At 40.6% G+C, this 16,513-nt stretch overlaps 1 protein-coding gene across 4 annotated transcripts in view; it reads right to left on the bottom strand.

The window, feature by feature from the left end:
* The window catches only part of HMGXB3 (HMG-box containing 3), a gene marked incomplete at both ends in the record, with an annotated part of 52,497 nt that extends 37,187 nt beyond the window's left edge, over nucleotides 1–15,310 (bottom strand). For 3 of the 4 annotated variants that reach the window (XM_080698283.1, XM_080698284.1, XM_080698285.1), the window contains 5 exons: nucleotides 2,730–2,861; nucleotides 7,806–7,904; nucleotides 9,658–10,155; nucleotides 13,638–13,812; nucleotides 15,174–15,310. In XM_080698283.1, the coding sequence (XP_080554409.1) occupies nucleotides 2,730–2,861; nucleotides 7,806–7,904; nucleotides 9,658–10,155; nucleotides 13,638–13,812; nucleotides 15,174–15,310 (1,041 nt within the window). The remainder of the gene's footprint in view (nucleotides 1–2,729; nucleotides 2,862–7,805; nucleotides 7,905–9,657; nucleotides 10,156–13,637; nucleotides 13,813–15,173) is intronic. The other variant, XM_080698286.1, reaches the window with a different exon arrangement.
* Between the last annotated feature and the right edge of the window lie 1,203 nt (nucleotides 15,311–16,513).

The raw sequence follows: 16,513 nt of genomic DNA, 5'->3' as shown, positions 1-16,513 counted from the left end.
CCGGCTTAAGGAAAGAATTTTAACTGCTATCGTCTCAATATCCTTACTGCAGGTGGCAAAGTACATTTTGGGGAAGGATAAAGAAATAAATTGATGGCTTCAGAGAGACACACCAGAGAAATACAGCATAAGAAACTCAACAAAACTTCCTGAAACACTAGCAGTAGGTCCTTTCTTAACTCTACAAATAATGACATAAATAGCAATAAGAAAGACAATAGTTATATTGTCAACCCTGACAACAGGTACATTTACTAAGGATTTATTTTAGTATGTTCAAGAAACTGTGCCATTCACACACAACATGATAATCAAATCTGACCCCTCCAACAACCCTAATGAAATAGGTGTTTATCATTAACTTTCCTTTTAAATATGAGAAGAAACCTAAATCAAGAAATAGAGAAGTGACTTTCTCAAGGTTACACAGCTAAAAACTCATGAAGCCAGGGTTTGAACTAAAGAAGCTACCTCCAAGATTATTTTAACTATTGCTATTGTTTGGATCACAGGTGTATCCCAGAGGTCCACGGGGTAAAGGCTTGCTCCCTGGGATGACACTACCAGGAGATGGGGAGCCCAGTAGGCTTTAGGTCATTGGAGACATGGCCTTGAATGGAGCTGTGGGGTCCCCAGCCTCCTCCCCCGCCCTCCGCCTCTCCCTGCTTTCCCACTCCACCTGCTCCTATCCATGAGTCAGAAGTTTTGTGCCACCATGTGCTCCCACCAAGATATATTGCCTTGCCTTGGTCCCCAAACCAGCAGGGCCAGTTGATCATGGGCTGAAACCTAAATTAGAAGTCAAAAAGCCCTCCTGTTTATAAGCTGAATATCTTGGTGGACCATGCTAAGTGAAGCACATGACAATCACAATCATAGCCTCAGCAAGCTTCAAAAGACAATGCCTTTCCTTTCCTTTCCTTTTTATTATTTTTGGTGCTGGGGGTAAAGTCCAGGGGCAATCTACATCTGAGCTACACTCTCAGCCCTATTTTTTATTATTTATTTTGAAATAGGGGTTGACTAAGTTGCAGAAAACCTTACTAGGTGGATGAGGCTGGCCACAAGCCTGCAGTCCTCCTGTCTCAGCTTCCCAAGGACGGGGATTACAAATGTGCGCCATCATGCCTGGCTCCCTTTCCTTTTCTACCTATTCAAGTGATTTCGATCCTTCAAAACCATTTCTTTTATTATAAAACTTTCCTTGTCTATTCTACTACTTGTGTCTCTCCTCTCTGAACTGAGAATATATTGTCTACTCTACTCACTCTGGCCCTAAAATTTTCTCATATAATAATCATAGGAAGTATGCATGTTTTACCTAATCAGTGCCAAATGTATAAGAAGTTAACAAAACATGCGGAACTGAAATGCACAGGGGCATAACTGTGACTCTCATTTCTTTACTGAGCGTCTTCTATGGGTACAAGCTATGAGGGCAGCAACAGTCATTAAAAAGCTCATGACATAACATAAATAAAAACAGTTAAATGGTGATGACTGCTAAATAAGAGTGTTGAGCTGGGTGTGGTGGTGCACACTTGTAATCCCAGTACTTGGGAGGCCGAGACAGGAGGATCGTAGGTTTGCAGCCAGCCTCAGCTACTTAGGAGTCTCTGTTTCAAAATAAAGTATGAAATATAGGGCTGGGGGTGTAGCCCAGAGGTAGAATGCCCCTGGGTTCTATCCCCAGTAAAACACACACACACCCACAGAATAAAGTGTTGAAGACATACATACAAAGTCATTCTTTCTTTCCTAAGAAAACCTAAGGGATGTTTCATGGATGAACTAACATTTACAGTGAGTCATGACCCGTCATTATGCATTCATTTCAGACAAAAGAACCAACTAGTTTGACCACATAGAGGGGGCAGAAAGAAGTAAGAAGAGTGGAAAGAATGGAAGAAGGGGTGTACATTATAAAATTAAGAGGCAATGGAAGACTTAATGTCAGGTTAAATATTTCCACTTTTAAGAGGAGAGAGAGAAGAATAAAAGAATTTTGAGCAAAGGGTAAAAAGATATAGCATAACAACTAAGAAGTTTGAAAATTGGATTGTAAAAATTCAGGTCTAACAGGAAGTGAGCAAATTAACATGCTATAGGCATTCATGGTATGAAGCAATTAAGACAATATTTTAAAGAATATTTAATAGCATGGTAAAGGAAAAGATACAGAACTTACAGAAAAAGACTACATTAAAATGTTAACTAATCATGGCTTTTCTTTGGATGACAAAAAAATTATGTATAAGGAATCGAAGTATAGCTCAGTGGTACAGTACTTGTCTTATAGGCCTAAGGCCCTGGGTTCAATCCCCAGTGAAAGGAGGGATGGAGGGAGGGAGAAAGAAAGGAAGGAAAGAAAGGTAGGTATTCTTCTCTAAAAAACCAAAATGTTTACAATGAAAGTGACAGTCAAAATAAAAATGAGTATTATCTTTTCTTGGGTACTGGAGACTGAACCCAGACATTATTCCTCTGAGCTACACCAACACTTTTTATTATTATTATTTTTTAATCTCAAAACAGGGTCTTGATAAAGTTTCTGAGGCTGGCTTTAAACTGGTGGTCCTCGAAGTCTCCCAAGTACTGGGATTATAAGGTGTATACCACTGTGCCTAGTTAAAAGGGAGTATAAATTTTTAAAATGTTATTTGCTGCTAAGGGCAACAGGAAGCTTTCTCCATTGGGCTTCTAAAGCAGCAGTGGTCAATGGACCTTACCTTTGGGATCCACTTTCCTCCGAGGAAGTTACCACAGGTAGGGCACTTAGGGGGTTTGTGCCTGGTAACGTATGTAAAGGAGCAACCTGGACTGGTACATGTCCCATGGCCCCGGCGGGTATATGTAGTAGTCTGTTTAAAATAAAAAATAAACAAAAAGAGTATATCAGAATCAAGACCATAATCCAACCTCTCTAAGATCATTGGCCACTAAAACCACAGCAACACAAGGAGGATACCAGCTTGCAGGACAGCCATTCATGGCATCATAAAAGGGTAGAGTTGGAAAGGTCCTAAAGTACAAGTTTACTTTTTAGAAATGAAAATGGGGATAGACAGCGGTCCAAGGTTACACAGGGATATCTAAGAACCAGACATGGTGGTACACGTCTGTAATCTCAGTCCTTGGGAGGCTGAGACAGAAGGATAGCAAGTTTGAGGACAGCCTCAGCAAGTAGTGAGATTCTCAGTAACCTAGCGAGACCCTGTTTCAAAATAATAAGATATAAAAAATAAATGCCCCTAGGTTCAATCCCTAGTACCAAACAAACAACAATGAATACCTAAGACAATGATAACTGTGCAAGGTACCACAGGGTGCTAAACACTTTACCAATACCTCATTTTTTTGGGGTGGGGGGGTACTGCGGTTCCTGGAAACCCTTCTACCTCCAGGCTACACTCCCAGACCTATTTTTTTAAAATATACTTTTATTTGGAAACAGGGTCTCTTATGCCAGCACGGCTGGCTTTGAACCTGCTAGATCCTCTGGTCTCCGCCTCCCAAGCGTGGGGATTACAAAGCGTGCGCCACCACGCCCGGCCCAATATCTCATTTAATACTCTCAGCAATGCTATTAGGTAGGCATTAATACTAGTGAGGTTCAGAGTAGTTAAATGCATTGCCTCAAATCATAGTGATTCAATGACAGAGCTAAACCTAGAATTCAGATCTCTGATTCTTGATGCAGGATTCTAAGTACCTAGTTGTACCTTCTGGCTCTGTCCACTTCAAAAAACAGTGCTTCATTTTTATTGTTAGTTAAAAATCAGAGAAACTATGACTAAGACACAAAGATATAAAAATAGAACTATGGTCACTGAGAAAAAATTCAGGAGTAAAAATCAGGTCTTTCGGCCGGGCGTGGTGGCACATGCTTGTAATCCCCGCGATTCGGAGGCTGAGACAGGATTGCACAGGTTTGAAGCCAGCTTCAGCTGCTTAGTGAGGTTCTCAGCAACTTGGTGAGACCCTGTTTTCAAATAAAACATAAAATAGGTCTGGAAGTATAGCCCGGAGGTAGAAAGTCTCTGGGTTCCACCCCCAGTAACACACACACACACACACACACACACACACACACACACACAAAAAAAAAAAAAAGAAAGAAAGAAAGAAAGAAAGAAAGAAAAGAAAAGAAAAGAAAAGAAAAGAAAAGAAAAGAAAAGAAATCAGGTCTTTTGCTATTTTACTGCAATTTAGTTTTTTGCATATGAATATATTTAGCCACTGGTTCTCACCATCTCTGATCTCTCTTTGAGCAAATTACATTACAATGGGTTATTATTTCAGCAGCAAAATATATTACAATGGGTTATCATATTTTAGCTACAAAGATAAATTATTCATCTGTCATGCTCCATTTTCTAGATTAATGCTGAAAAGAAATTATTTCCCCATCAAATTTGTTCTGTTACTTATAATCCCATCTTCCCTAGTCTGGCCCCAAAGCAAAAACCTCCCTTGGGGAAACATCAAACTGTCACTAAACCTCTACCAGAAAGCCTAATAAATAGCTGATTATCGCAGTACTACTAAGTCAAGGATGAGTGCAAAGACCACCAGCCCTGCCACTGACATACTGAACATCCTGGGAGTAAGTCACCTTTTCTCTTGGGCCCTGGGTTTCCTCCTCTGTAAAATCACCTGCACTTCCTAGTTCACAGGTGTGTCTCAAGAACACATAAGGTAAAGAATGAGAAAACATTCACTTAAAAGATTCTAGACCAAGCATGGGAAGGAGGGATGGGAAGGGAATGGGGTGGGAGCCGGGTAGGGGCTAAATGGGTGATGTGCATATGCATGTCCACACAAGTTTTTTACTCCAATATGATGTATGAATATAATGCACCAATTAAAAAAATTCCTTAGATCTGCAAGGAACTATTATTACTGAGATGTAAAATCTCTCATCTTTTTCAGACCATGATCTAATAACAGAATCTTTAAACTGAATGCCCCTAGAAAGCAGAATAAAAATTTGAGATAAATTAGTTCTATAAATGAATTACTCTGGAATACTCCTAAATAGTAGTCTAAAGAAATGACACTTGTAATCCCAGGATTTCGGAGGCTGAGACAGGGGTATTGTAGATTCTCAGCCAGCCTGAGCAACTTAGTGAGGCACTCTGCAAATAAGTGAGACCCTGTTTCAAAATGAAGAATAAAAATAGGGCCAGGCATAGTGGCGGATGCTTGTAATCCCAGCATTTGGGAGGTTAAGACCAGAGGATCACGGTTCACGGACAGCCTCAGCTACTTAGTGAGGCCCTCTGAACTTAGTGAGACTCTGTTTCAGAATAAAAATACAAAATAGGACAGAGAATGTAGCTTGGAGGTCAAATGCCCCTGGGTTCCATCCCCAGGCCTGAAAAAAAAAAAAAGAAAAGAAAAGAAAAGAAAAAGAAAGAAAAAGCCAGACAGACCAGACAAGAACATTACAGACCAATATGCCTCATGAACACAGACGCAAAAATTTTGAACAGAATTCTATTAAAGCAAACTGGGAGCTGGGTGTGGTGATGCACACTTGTAATCTCAGCATTCAGGTGGCTGAAATAAGAGGATCGTGATTCGTGGCCAGCCTCAGCTACTTAGTGAGGTACTTTGCAACTCAGTGAGACCCTGTTTCAAAATAACAAATAGGGCTGAGGGTATAGTTCAGAGGTAAAATGCCCCTGGGTTCCATCCCCAGTACCAAAAAAAAAAAAAAAAAAAAAAAAAATCAAACTGGGCACAGTGGCACATGCCTGTATTCCCAAGAAATGGGAGGCAGAAACACACACACAGACACACACACACACACACACACACACACACACACACACACACACACCAAATCCAACAACATAAGGGATAAATCATTGCCAAGTGGGATTTATTTTAGGAATGCTGGGTTGGTTTAACATTTGAAAAACAATAAAGTTCACCATATTAACCAACTAGAAAAGAAAATCCATATAATCATCTCAATAAACAAAGAAAACCATTTGACAAAATCCAACATCTATTCCTGATTAAAAAATAAATAAATAAAAAAAGCTGGGCATGGTGGTACATGCTTAAAACCCTAGTACTTGGGAAGCTGAGACAGGAGGATCGCAGGTTTGAGGACAGCCTCAACCACTCTGCAACTTAATGAGACCCTGTTTCAAAATAAAGAATAAAAAATAGGGATGAACACACAATGTACTTAAACATATCAAAGTCAACAATGAATCCAAGCATGGGAAGGAGGGATGTGGAGGGAATGGGGTGGGAACTGCGTAGGGGCTAAATGGGTGATGTGTACAAGTATATCCACACAAGTTTTTTTTACCCAATATGATGCATGAATATAATGCACCAATAAAAAAAAAATAGGGCTGAGAGTATAGTTTGGAGGTAGAATGCCCTTGGATTCAAATCCCCACTGCCACACATACACACAAAAAGATAAAACTAAACTTAACCCAACATGATTGTCTAAGTAAAATGCAACTGAATCCACAAAAATGCTACCAGAATAAGTGACTTTAGCAAAACTGCAGGCCATATCTCCATGTAAAAAACAAAACAAAAAAATCAATTGTATTACTATACACTAGACAGGAACAATCAGATGTGAAATGTTTTAAATACCATTTATAATAACATCAAAAATATGAAAATAAAGCCAGATGTGGTGGCACACACTCGTAATCCCAGCACATTTGGGAAGCTGAGACAGGAGGATCCCAGTTCACAGCCTCCCTCAACTACTTACTGAGGCCCCCTGCAACTCAGTGAAACCCTGTTTCAAAATAAAGAATATAAAATAGGGTTGGGGTGTAGCTCGGAGTTAGAATGCCCCTGGGTTCCATTCCCAGTACTAGAAAGAAAGAAAGAAAGAAAGAAAGAAAGAAAGAAAGAAAGAAAGAAAGAAAGGGAGGGAGGAAAATATTTAGGGGTAAAGCTCACATATTGTAGTGCATGAAAAAAAAAAAAAAAAAAAAAAACTGAGAATCAAGAAACCAGAATACTGATTCTGACTTATTTGTAACGTCCTTAACTTGAAGTTCTTTCTTGACTCTGGGACTTTTTCCTAACTTGTACATTAATAGTACTTAACTAATTAAGGGGCTTCTCAATTTTTTGAAAATATAAATACATTTTTTTTTTGGTGGTACTGAAGGTGGAACCCAGAGGCTTTCTACCTCCGGGCTACACTCCCAGACCTTTTTTATATTTTATTTGGAAACAGGGTCTTACTAAGTTGCTGAAAGCCTAAGTAGCTGAGGCTGGCTTCGAACCCGTGTGATCCTCCTGTCTCAGCCTCCCAAGCACGGGGATTACAAGCGTGCCTTGAAAATATAAATCTGAAAATGTTACAAAAAGCCGGGCGTGGTGGCGCACGCTTGTAATCCCCGCGCTTGGGAGGCGGAGACAGGAGGATCGCGCAGGTTCAAAGCCAGCCGCGCTGGCGTAAGAGACCCTGTTTCAAAAATATAAAATAGGTCTGGGAGTGTAGCCTGGAGGAAGAAGGGCTTCCAGGAACCCCAGTACCACCAAAAAGAAAAAGAAAGAAAGAAAATGTTACAAAAGCCATGGGATCTACCCCAAGAAAATGTTCTCCAGAAGTTTATATATAACTTGGGGAGAGTTCATAGATCCAGTGGAAATCTATCCACAGAAACCCCAAATTAATAACATATGGGCCAGATAATTCCCAAGATCTCTGCCTGTCCCAAGTGTCCTAAGGGTCTAAAACCATTAGAAAACTACTTGGAAGAGAACGCTCATGAGTCTTAATTGCCATCAACTCCACACATACTGACCAATTTGATGGAGGTAGGGTTCTCCACTACTGAGTAGGTAGGCAGAGGCACCATGATGAACTGTGTGGCTGGTGCAGAGGCGCTACTCTCATTGGAGTCCTGTGGGAAATAGAGAAAACAGTTTCACTGAAATACAGTGGAGATCAACCATGACCAGCCACAATACTGTAAGACTAGAAGTCCAGAAGACAATGTGCTTATTCAACACATGCATGAAAAATGAACCTAGCATTACCTAAAAATAAAACATTTAATTAGGAACAAAGAAAAACTACCACCACAAAAAAAAAAAAAAAAAAAATACGATCCTCATTTTACAGATGGAAAAAAAGGTTTTAAGAAACTCAGATTCCCAAGATCATATAAGTATGAGTCAGTAAAAGAATACAATTGGTCTGATCTTGTCTTTTTTTTTTTTTCTTGTGGTACACAAGCGATCTGCTACTGTAATACATCCTCACCCTTTTTTAAAAAACTTGATTTTTTTTTTAAGCCAGGTAGGTGGTGCACGCTTCTAATCCCAGCATTTGGGAAGCTGAGACAGGAGGATCCAGGTTCACGACCAGCCTCAGCTACTTAGTGAGGTCCTCCACAACTTAGTGAGACTCTATTTCAAAATTAAGAATAAAATGCCAGGCGTGGTGGCACACGCTTGTAATCCCCGCGCTTGGGAGGCGGAGACAGGAGGATCGCGCAGGTTCGAAACCAGCCGCGCTGGCGTAAGAGACCCTGTTTCAAAAATATAAAATAGGTCTGGGAGTGTAGCCCGGAGGAAGAAGGGCTTCCAGGAACCCCAGTACCACCAAAAAAAAAAAAAAAAGAATAGGGCTGGAGGTATAGCTCAGAGGTAGACTGTCCCTGGGTTCCATTCCCAGTACTGCAAAAAATAAAAAATAAAAAGAATAAATAAAAAACTTGATGTCTGAGACAGGATCAAGCTAAAGTACCCAGGTTAGCCTTGAACCTGAGATTCTCCTGCTTCACCGTAGCCTCCCAAGCAGCTGGAACTGGAGGTGTGCACCACCATGCCTGACTCTGTCAAGTTTTCTTAAAGCACCCTATTCATCTGCTTTTTTTAAGGCTAGTGGCATGCTTCATGATCATAAATAGCAGGGAGGCAGTAAGTAATTAATAAGGATTAATTGGGCCTTAGATTTCTTTGGAGAGGTACCTGCTTTCTTCTAACAGGGCCATATAAGTTATAGCATGTTGGGCCTCTTAGGCTGAGTAGGATTCTCATCTTTTGCAGAGGCTATCCTATTCAGGGCAAAAGAGGAAAGCTATACATCAGGGCATGGTGGCCGTTCCCCCACTTCCAGGTCAGGTTGGTGAAAGCAGTGAAACTACTACTTTCTCAACTGAGCATGACAGACCAATGAAAAGACTTGCTTCTTCTTTCTCTTTAGTCCCATCAACCTGACCACAAAGAACGTATTTCTTCCTATCCCATCTGTGTCCTGTGTCCAAGAAGACTTTTCAACAATTCTCATATACAATGTAAGGTACCATAGTTTGTTGAACAGTTTTTATAAACACAAAGTCATGGCTGGTAGTAATAGCTGAATTTGACTCATATATAGCCTAAATACCATTTCCAGCTCTCTACTAAAAGTACCTCATAAATCATCTTATGTAAAGAAAATTCAAAGAAGTGTTGGTAGGAGTGCCTGAGAAACTAAAGAGGCTTTGGAGCATGCTCAGAGGTGAGAAACATTTAAGAGAACCATTTCCCCATCAGAAGTGCCATATAAGCATCCTGATTTTCACTGCTCCAAAATCACACTACATGGTGCTGGCTGCATTTTTAGTAACTCCAAGATAAAGCAAAAGACATCAGTACCAAGTAACTTACCCTCACAACTGTCACCACTGAAAAAGTCTCCCCAACCTGGGGGTGGGACACAGCCAGGCTTCCAGTGGGGAGGTCAAGTGAGCCATTCACTAAGGTCTCTTCAACTACCAGGCTTGTCTGATAAGGCTGGTGGCTCTCTCCTACCTCTAAGGAAGCCTCCTCCAGGAGCACATCCTGGCTGAGCATCTCTGAGGTGGCAATTTCCTGGACAGCACCTGGCTGAGCAAGGGTTCCCACCTCCTCAGCCAGTGCCTCCACAGCCAGGCATTGTTCTGCCATGCCCGCATGGCTGGGTACTGTCTCCGAGGCAGGGTTGGACACAAGAGGAGGTCCTTTAGGGGACATCTGGTTCTGAGCCACACACAGCTCTAGCTGAGGGCCGCTCCGGTCCTCCTGCAGGCTGCTCTTGGGGATGATGATGTAATCTGAGCGGGGAAGGATCTTGCGGAAACCTGGGATGTCCGGAACCACAGCAGTCAGTGCTGAGAGCTTAGAGTTCTGAGAATGAAGAGGCCAGAAAGAGGAAGAAAAGCAGAGATAAATAGACTAAGACTTCATAAATACATATATATTAGCTCTTTTTTCCTGTGAAAGGGATCTAAAAGACTCTTCTCTTGATCTAACTTAGGTAGGGCCAACAAAGTTGTCTTCATTTGAATAAATGTAGCTTACTTGCTCAATCACACAGGACACAGATAACATGGATTGAACTCTGAACAGAGCACTAATCTTAGCATCTAAAACTATGAGCTGAGCCGGGCGTGGTGGCGCACGCTTGTAATCCCCGCGCTTGGGAGGCAGAGACAGGAGGATCACACAGGTTTGAAGCCAGCCGCGCGCGCCGGCTTAGGAGACCCTGTTTCCAAATAAAAATGTAAAAATAGGTCTGGGGAGTGTAGCCCGGAGGTAGAAGGGCTTCCAGGAAACCCAGTACCACCAAAAAAAACCCAAACAAACTATGAGCTTGAACTCCGATCTGGCATGATCTTGAAAAAATACTTTCCCCTCATAAGGCCTCAGCTGCCCCATGTGTAAGAGAGTTAAATCTGGCAATTTAAGAGCTCCTTTTGAGGTTTGAAACTTGAGAATTTCAAAGTAGCATAAGCTTCAGCTACTTAGTGAGGCCTTTTGCAACTCAGTGAGACTCTGTTTCAAAACAAAAATTGTTTGTTTGTTTGTTTATTTATTTCTTTTTGGTGGGACTGAGGGTAGAACCCAGGGGCCTTCCTACCTCTGAGCTACACTCCCAGACCTATTTTATATTTTATTTGGAAACAGGGTCTCACTAAGTTGCTGAGAGCCTCATTTAGTAGCTGAGGCTGGCTTTGAACCTGTGCGATCCTCCTGTCTCAGCCTCTCAAGCATGGGGATTACAAGCGTGTGCCACTACGCCCAGTTAAAATAAAAATTATTTTAAAAATAGGGCTGGGGTGTAGCTCAGAGGTAGAATGTCCCTGGGTTCCATCTTCAGTTACTGCAAAAAAAAAAAAAAAAAAAAAGTAATACTCCAATAAAAACCCCAAAGCATAATATACAAGTTAACAGGCCAGGCTGGAACTCAACATAGCCAATCAGAACTCTGACCTCACTGGTTTCTCCCAGCTTTACAGAGAGGTATATGAACAGTTCACAAAACTGAGAAAGCTTTGTGATTGAAAGTTCATATAGCAGGGGCTATCTAACAAGATCAAGAATATATTAAGGGGATAAAAAAAATAACATTGACAGCCAGGCTTGGCGGCACACACTTGTAATACCAGCATTTGGTAGGCTGAGACAGGAGAATTGTGGTTTATGGACAACCTCAGCTACTTAGAGGCTCTCTGCAAGTCAGTGAGACCCTGTTTCAAAATAAAGAATAAAAAATAGGGCTGGGAGTATAGCTTGGAGGTAGAAAACCCCTGGTTTCCATCTCCAGTACTTAAAAAAAAAAAAAAATTGACCTAGTACCTTTTGTTTAGAAAATGCTTTTAAACTCAGTCTTAAAAACAACAATATTAAGTTAGATACTATTATTATTATTATTCCCATTTTACAAATGAAGAAATTGAGACTGAAGCTCAGGTCATTAAACTTCCAAATTATGAAATTAGTAAGTAAGGCCTAGATTCAAGGCCAAGTTAAGGAAAAAGAAGTTCAAACTAAGTGATTGGGAATTAAAATTAGATGGAACAAAAAAATAATTTCAGAAGTATCTTTAAAAAGAACCAGGTCACAACACTAAGGCTGGGTGTGGTGGTGCACACTTAAAATTCCAGTACTTGGGAGGCTGAGACAGGAGGATTGCAGGTTCACTGCCAGCCTCAGCTACTTAGTGAGGCCCTCTGCAACTTAGTGAGACCCTGCTTCAAAATAAAGAATAAAAAATGAGGGTATAGCTAAGCAGTAGACTGCCCCTGGTTCAATCCCTAGAACCAAAAAAAAAAAAAAAAGCTGTGGTGGTACACACTTGTAATCCCAGAATTTGGGAGGCTGAGACAGGAGGATCGCGGTCCGCGGACAGCCTCAACTACTTAGTGAGGCTCTTTGCAACTCAATGAGACCCTGTTTCAAAAAACAAAGAATAAAAAAATAGGGTTGGGTGTGTGGAGGTAGAATGCCCCTGGGTTCCATCCCCAGTACCAAAAATAAAATAAAAAATAGGGCTAGGGTCGTAACTCAGAGGTAGAATGTCCCTGGATTCCAACCCCAGTACTGCCCCTGCCTTAAAAAAAAAAAAAAGACACTAAAACCAGGAGCCCCGCATTTGGGTGGAGACCTGAAGATCTGCTGACAGGGCAGCCTACCACAAGGCTCCCAAGATATGTAAGCAGAAATGTCTCCCCTTCACAACAGGCAATTTGAGAGAGTACAAAAAGAACATAAAGCTTCGCCTAGTCTTATACATTTCAGTCAATAGATGAAATTTTGAAACAGGGTCTCACGAAGTTGCAGAGGGTGGCCATACCAAGTTGCTAAGTGATGTACCAACCACACCAAGCTGCAAAGGCTGGCCACTAGCCAATAGATGGAATGGGCCAAGGACTCAGTTAGGGTGATTTACGTATCAATTTTAAACATTATGAATAGACACTCATGTTCTATTTTCCAGATAAGAAAACTAAGATGCATTAGGTTAAATGGTCTTTCCAAGGTCACTCAGCTAATTAGTATGGCTTTGACAGGAGTAGTAAAATGGGGTAAATAAGCATATTGATAAAAAAAAGAATCATTGTAGATGACTTAAAAATTGTCTACATCAATGTCTAGTTTTAAAAAAACAAACCATCCAGGATTAGATAAAATAATCGTCATGAACAAAAAGATTGCTAATTTGGGGGGTACAGGGTCACACATGCTAAGCATGTGCTGTGCCACTGAACTAAAGCCCCAGCTCCTATGATTGCCAATTTTATACTGAAAAAGTCAAAGGGAATAGGCATACTCTTCTCCAGACTTGACCTCCTAAACTTAAACATTTCCTTACAATTCCTTTAGGCACTCAAATCCTCAGCCTCAATCATCTTTGGCTTTAACCTTGCATACTTCATAACCACCAGTAGTAATAAAAGAACTCCATTTTACACAATGCAGCAACATTTTAAAATGCAAGCTTAATTCCTGTTTGTTCTAAGTCACGGCAGTCAGTATAACACAAATAAATTGTAGTATGCTCAATTTTCAATATGAGACAGGAGAGACACCTTTATAAGCTTTTATATTAAAGGAAAATATCCATGAGGATAAGGAATTCAGGAAAGGAAGCTAAGGCTCACTATAGAGAACTCAGAAAATGTCAGCTGCATCTACTACTGCAACCAAAGACAAAAGACTACAGGAAATAACCAAAATGGAAGCAACAAAACTCAAGATAAAAAGGTTAAAAATTTTCCAAAGGGAAAAAACAAAACAGGAAAACGGGGGAAGAGGGTGTCTCTCCAAAGGCCCCCCCATTGAACCAATGGAGAAATCAGCTGGGAAAAAACAAGAAAGCTACTTACAGGATCCAAACCTTCTTTCTCTAGTTTGGCTTTCTCCAAGTAGTAACTCCTCTCGGCCACGCTGAGAAGCCTCCAACTCTCACTAATCTTCTTATTGATCTCAGATTGAGGGAGGTGGGGGAGCTCCTGCTGTACTTTCAGGTAGATGTCGTAATAGTACAGAAGGTAAGCAGACCTGAGGAAGCAATGACTTCTTAAGGCTTTCCTTTATCTAACCCGCACATAATACAATGTTAGGGGCTGGTAGGTAGACATAAAAGCTGGCTTCTCAATTCAAGGCACTGATGTAAATAGGAATTGAAAAGTTAATCAAAGAAACTTTTTTCCTTTTTTTTTTTTACGGTACTGGAAATTGAACCTAGAGGCATTCTACCTCTGAGCTACATCCCCAGACCGACTGTATTTCTTATTTAAAAACAGGGACTCACTAGGTGACTGAAAGCGTCACCAAATTGCTGAGGCTGTCCTCAAACCTGCGATCCTCAAGGCTCAGTTTCCCAAGAACTAGGATTACAAGCATGCACCATCACGCTCAGCTAAATATTTTTTACACAATCAGATGGTGTTTGGCAGGTGGACAAAATGAAATGGTAAAGTCCAAGTGGCTATTCTTCCTTCAGAAGCCTGGAAGTGAAGTTTCATTTTATTTACTTTTCCATGACCTGCCTGCTCTGCAGATGATTGGCTTTAAAAAAATAATACACCCAAAGAAAGATACACGTGTCCTGTCATTCTACTCTAAGGAAAAGTTATTCAGGGGCTGATTGCCCAGGCTGGTTATCAATCACATTCTTTAATCTTCTACACACAGCCTTTGGTCATCTAATTGGTCAAAAGAACCTCTTCAAAGCTGAGAGAGGAAAGCAAGTAGAATTATCAAAGTGGCCCAGGGCTGATAGCCTCAACTAAAAATCCGATGTTCACAATTAAGAGGGAGATTACAGAGCTACAATCTGGATAGTCTCTGTAGATGTCATTGGTACTATTTATAATTCTGTAAGTTTATTAATGCTTTTTTTTTTTTTTTTTTTGTGGTACTAGGGATGGAACCCAGGGGCATTCTACCTCCAAGCTACACTCCCAGCCCTATTTTTTAGTCTTTTTATTTTTTGAAATAGGGTCTGAGTTGCAAAGGGCCTCGCTAAGTAGCTGAGGCTGTCCACGACCCATGATCCTCCGGTTTCTGCCTCCCAAATGCTGGGATTACAAGCATATGCCACCACACCCTCCTTATTTTAAATATTTTAAACAACAATGGTATAAAAAAAATTATGTAGCTCTTTTCATAGTTTCTTCCATCTTATGGTGCAATTGTCTATGACAGCCTAGAAAAAAGCTAAGTCTGGCCAGGTATGGCAAATGCTGATAAATTTATGACCACTTTCAACGCATCATGTCCCCTTTCCCCCACCCCAGTGCCCATTCAGCAACTTCAACAACTACACTCCTTTTCAATTAATTCTAAAGTTTTCCTCAACATAGCTGTCCAACCAGCTTGTCTGTAAATGTTAGCAGCAACCCAACATAATGGCTAACCTGGGTTTCTTGGCCTTTTCTCCATGTATTTTATACTTTTTCTTCTTCTTGGGTGGCCCAGGGGAGGTATAACAATAGGCTTCCTCAATTTCCTCCATCACGACAGTTACCTCAGTACCATCATATGATGCATCCATGGCTAGACAGGAAAGTCAAACACAAAGTTTTAAGAATCTACCCTAAAAGGAGCTAAAGGCTTAACTATTTCCCAAACTCAACAGATCCTAAGAAGCATACAGGGTACTTGTTTGATGTACATATTTCAGGGCTCCAATATTTATGAATCACAAAGGTATGTTAATCTATATATTTAACAAATATCTCAAGTAATTCCTTTCAGTAGGTATTTATATTCCTTTGACTAGGTATTTATATTCACTCACAGGATATAGTAATCTTTCAACTCGAAGACGTATTATTCCCATGTTTCAAGAATTCCATTTGAGGACAAGTAAAATGAACACCTGGCCAGGAGTCAAAAGTTCTGACCCCTCCCTCATATGCTTCACTAGCTTAAACAGCTTCAATAATTCATCCAACATGCCATAAGGACCTATATGCAAAACATTTTTTTGTACTCTGCCATCTTGTATGATTTGGGGATAGGTTTTTTTTTTAACATGTTTCAGGTTCCATTTTCTCTCACACATATATCAAAAGGGATGTTCTATTCATATTCCCACAGATCTAGGAGACTCAAAAAGCACAATAGACATAACTACCTGAAAAGAGTTAAGTGCTATAAAATGAAATAGTTCATTCTTAAAGACTATTACCTGTTACTAAGATGCTTAACAATCTGCCCAAAGGCTACCAGGTGCAAATACGAACTTGACAGAGCTCCAACTCCCTCATCCTTCTTTCATCTACCCATCTTTACTGGCAATCTTCTATCCCAGAACTGATCAATAAACTGATGGAAATGTTTTACATCAGCGCCGCCCAATACAGTAGCCACTAGCTGCATATGGCTATTAAACACTTGAAATATGCTGGTGATACTGAAGAACTAGATTAATTTTGTTACTACATATAACATGGCTATACTACACATGGGTAGTGTAGTGGTATAGTACTGTACAATGAATTTAAATACTAAATATGATAGGGTGTAGTGGTACATTCTTGTAATCCCAGTACTTGAGAGGCTGAGACAGGAGGATCACAGGTTCGCAGATGGCTTCAGCTACTTAGTATGGCCCTCCGCTATTTACTGAGACCCTGTTTCAAAATAAAGAATAAAAATTAGGGGCTGGAGGTGTAGCCTGGAGGTAGAATGCCTGTGGGTTCAAGAATAAAAATTAGGGGCTATAGGTGTAGCTCAGAGATGAATGCCTCTG

Source organism: Muscardinus avellanarius (genome assembly GCF_963383645.1).
Source record: "Muscardinus avellanarius genome assembly, chromosome: 7".
NCBI lineage: Eukaryota > Metazoa > Chordata > Mammalia > Rodentia > Gliridae > Muscardinus > Muscardinus avellanarius.
Note: the sequence above shows the minus strand (reverse complement) of the source record. Positions and strands in the feature narration are given on the sequence as shown.